Source organism: Arachis ipaensis, chromosome B04 (assembly GCF_000816755.2).
Source record: "Arachis ipaensis cultivar K30076 chromosome B04, Araip1.1, whole genome shotgun sequence".
Classification (NCBI taxonomy): Eukaryota; Viridiplantae; Streptophyta; class Magnoliopsida; order Fabales; family Fabaceae; genus Arachis; species Arachis ipaensis.
The window spans coordinates 125,762,989-125,765,234 of NC_029788.2; the positions used below are offsets into that span (position 1 = coordinate 125,762,989).

The following is a 2,246-nucleotide window of genomic DNA, read 5'->3' on the forward strand; positions in this document are numbered from 1 at the left end:
CGACAACATATATTAAAATTAATCATAAAAAAGTTATTAGAAGTATAAAATAAGGATAAGTACGGTTTTAGTTCCTAAGATTTACGGTCAAAATCAATTCATCCCTAACTTTATTTTTAATTTAAAATCGCCCTCAACTTTTCGTTTAGTATTAAAATCGTCTTTTTTGACCATTTTATCTTTATCTCACTAATCTTACTTTCTCACCTTTTTAATCCCAAATCCTTTCTTCTTCATTTCAACCGTCATATACTCTCTCCCGCAGTGATTTTTGTCGCGGCCGAAGGAGGCTGCCGCCAAGCTACCCCCTCTCTATGGTGCTTCCAAGTGGTTTCCATTGCAGCTGAAGGAGGCTGCCGCCAAGCTGCTGCTCCTCTCTCTACGGTGCTCCTGCAGTGGTTTTCGTCGTGGTTGAAGGAGGCTGTCGCCGAGTTGCTTTCCTTTCTACATCGCTGCTACAACCACCTTTTTCATGATTTGCCATAACTCTGCCTTTGTTGTGTCCTTCTTGTAGCATTGGAGCTCACCCTCAAAGCTACTGGAAGCCATTGCCATCGTCATTGGAACTTGTTGCCGGGTCTAGTAGGAGCAAGGCCATCGGGTCTAGCAGTGCGTCTCTCAAGGAGACACTTTTTTTGGCGATAGCAATGGCAAATCATGGACCTTACTGCTTTTGTATCTTGCTCGTTTCTTTATCCCTAAAGACCCTAATTGATGAACTTTTTCGTTCTTTTTGTTTTTTAAGAAACCTAAATCTTTTGTTGTTGTTGTTGAATTAGAAGAATTTGATGTTATTGAGTATCTGAGATGTTGGTGGTGATAGTAGTGACTATAAAAAAAGAAGAAAGTGACGGTAATTGCAGGATGAACACTAATGTAGTAGGAGTATTTTTGTTTTTTAAAAAATTATTATCTTCAAAAAAATAATTTTAATATTAAATAATAAATTAAACAACATATATTTATATATAATTATATAACAATTAATTTTGGTGTATGTATAACATTTTATTTAATAAATAGCAAAAAACTTTTCATAATAAACTGCTACAATAATATATGCAGTGTCGGTGGATCGGAGAGAATCCACCATCATGCTCTATGCATTAGAATGTGATTTCTTCGTTAACTGCTACGATGCCTATCAGCTATCAACATATAATGATTTTTGTATTTTCAGGTTATCCTAAGATCATCCATCGTGATATCAAAGCTGCTAACATTCTCCTCGATTTTAATTTCCAAGCGAAGGTGAGCAAATGATCAATTTATCCATTTGATGATTAACTTGATGAACAACCCCTTGCATTGTGTCTGCAGGTTGCTGATTTTGGGCTTGCAAAGTTTTGCCCCGATATGAATACGCATGTTTCCACTCGAGTCATGGGAACTCTAGGGTACATTATTACAACACATCCTTCTTTTTCTCTCTTCACAATTCTTCATCATCAATTCAAACATAACAATAAAATGCTCATGCATGAATTGTTAGGTCAGGTATGTAGCTCCTGAATATGCTTCCAGTGGAAACCTCACTGAAAAAGCCGACGTTTTCTCCTTCGGAGTCATGCTTCTCGAGTTAATTACTGGCCGCCGACCAATAATTGATTCACATCATACTTTCATGGAGGTTAGTTTGGTACAAAGGCTAATGTACTATTATATCTGTCCAGATATATCTATTCATGTATCTTTTTTTATTAGTTTAATCTTTTCACAGAAGTGGTTTCGTGAATTCTCGCAGGCAATGCCTTTGCTAACAAAGGTTTTGAAAGAGAATAATTTTGAAGTTGTAGCTGACCAAAAGCTACAAAATCAGTATGAACCAACCGAAATGGTTTCCATGCTGGCCTCTGCAGCTGCTTCTATACGATATGAAGCAAAGCTTCGACCAAAGATGAGCCAGGTAATAATAAAATACTCATAATTTTGACTTTTATTAACAAAGGTTTAACTCGTAAGTTCACATCAAATTAAATGAGAAATTATATTTAGCACATCTCTTTTGTACTATCAAGGATAAAGGTTACAAAGCGTAGGAAGTTGAGAACTGTTATGGTAGTTAGTGCCTTAGTGGTTAATCTGCTAAATAGGGAAAGTTTGTTATGGCTGTTAGACTTGTTGCTACCTGAGGCATCTGTTTGCATTCTTGTATAAATACTTCATATCTTTATAGAAATCTTGTTAGAAATAATATAACCGTGACTTTTTTTTTTGTTTAAATTTTTAAATAAAAAAAGCGTAAG

The 2,246-nt window shown here is 35.6% G+C and overlaps 1 protein-coding gene across 2 annotated transcripts in view; it reads left to right on the forward strand.

Moving 5' to 3' along the window:
- LOC107637228 (proline-rich receptor-like protein kinase PERK3) overlaps positions 1-1,942 on the forward strand; it is a 5,364-nt gene extending 3,422 nt beyond the window's left edge. The window contains exons 4-7 of one of the 2 annotated variants that reach the window (XM_021121961.1): positions 1,181-1,251; positions 1,321-1,397; positions 1,498-1,630; positions 1,721-1,942. In XM_021121961.1, the coding sequence (XP_020977620.1) occupies positions 1,181-1,251; positions 1,321-1,397; positions 1,498-1,630; positions 1,721-1,927 (488 nt within the window). In that variant the 3' untranslated portion in view covers positions 1,928-1,942. The remainder of the gene's footprint in view (positions 1-1,180; positions 1,252-1,320; positions 1,398-1,497; positions 1,631-1,720) is intronic. The other variant, XM_021121962.1, reaches the window with a different exon arrangement.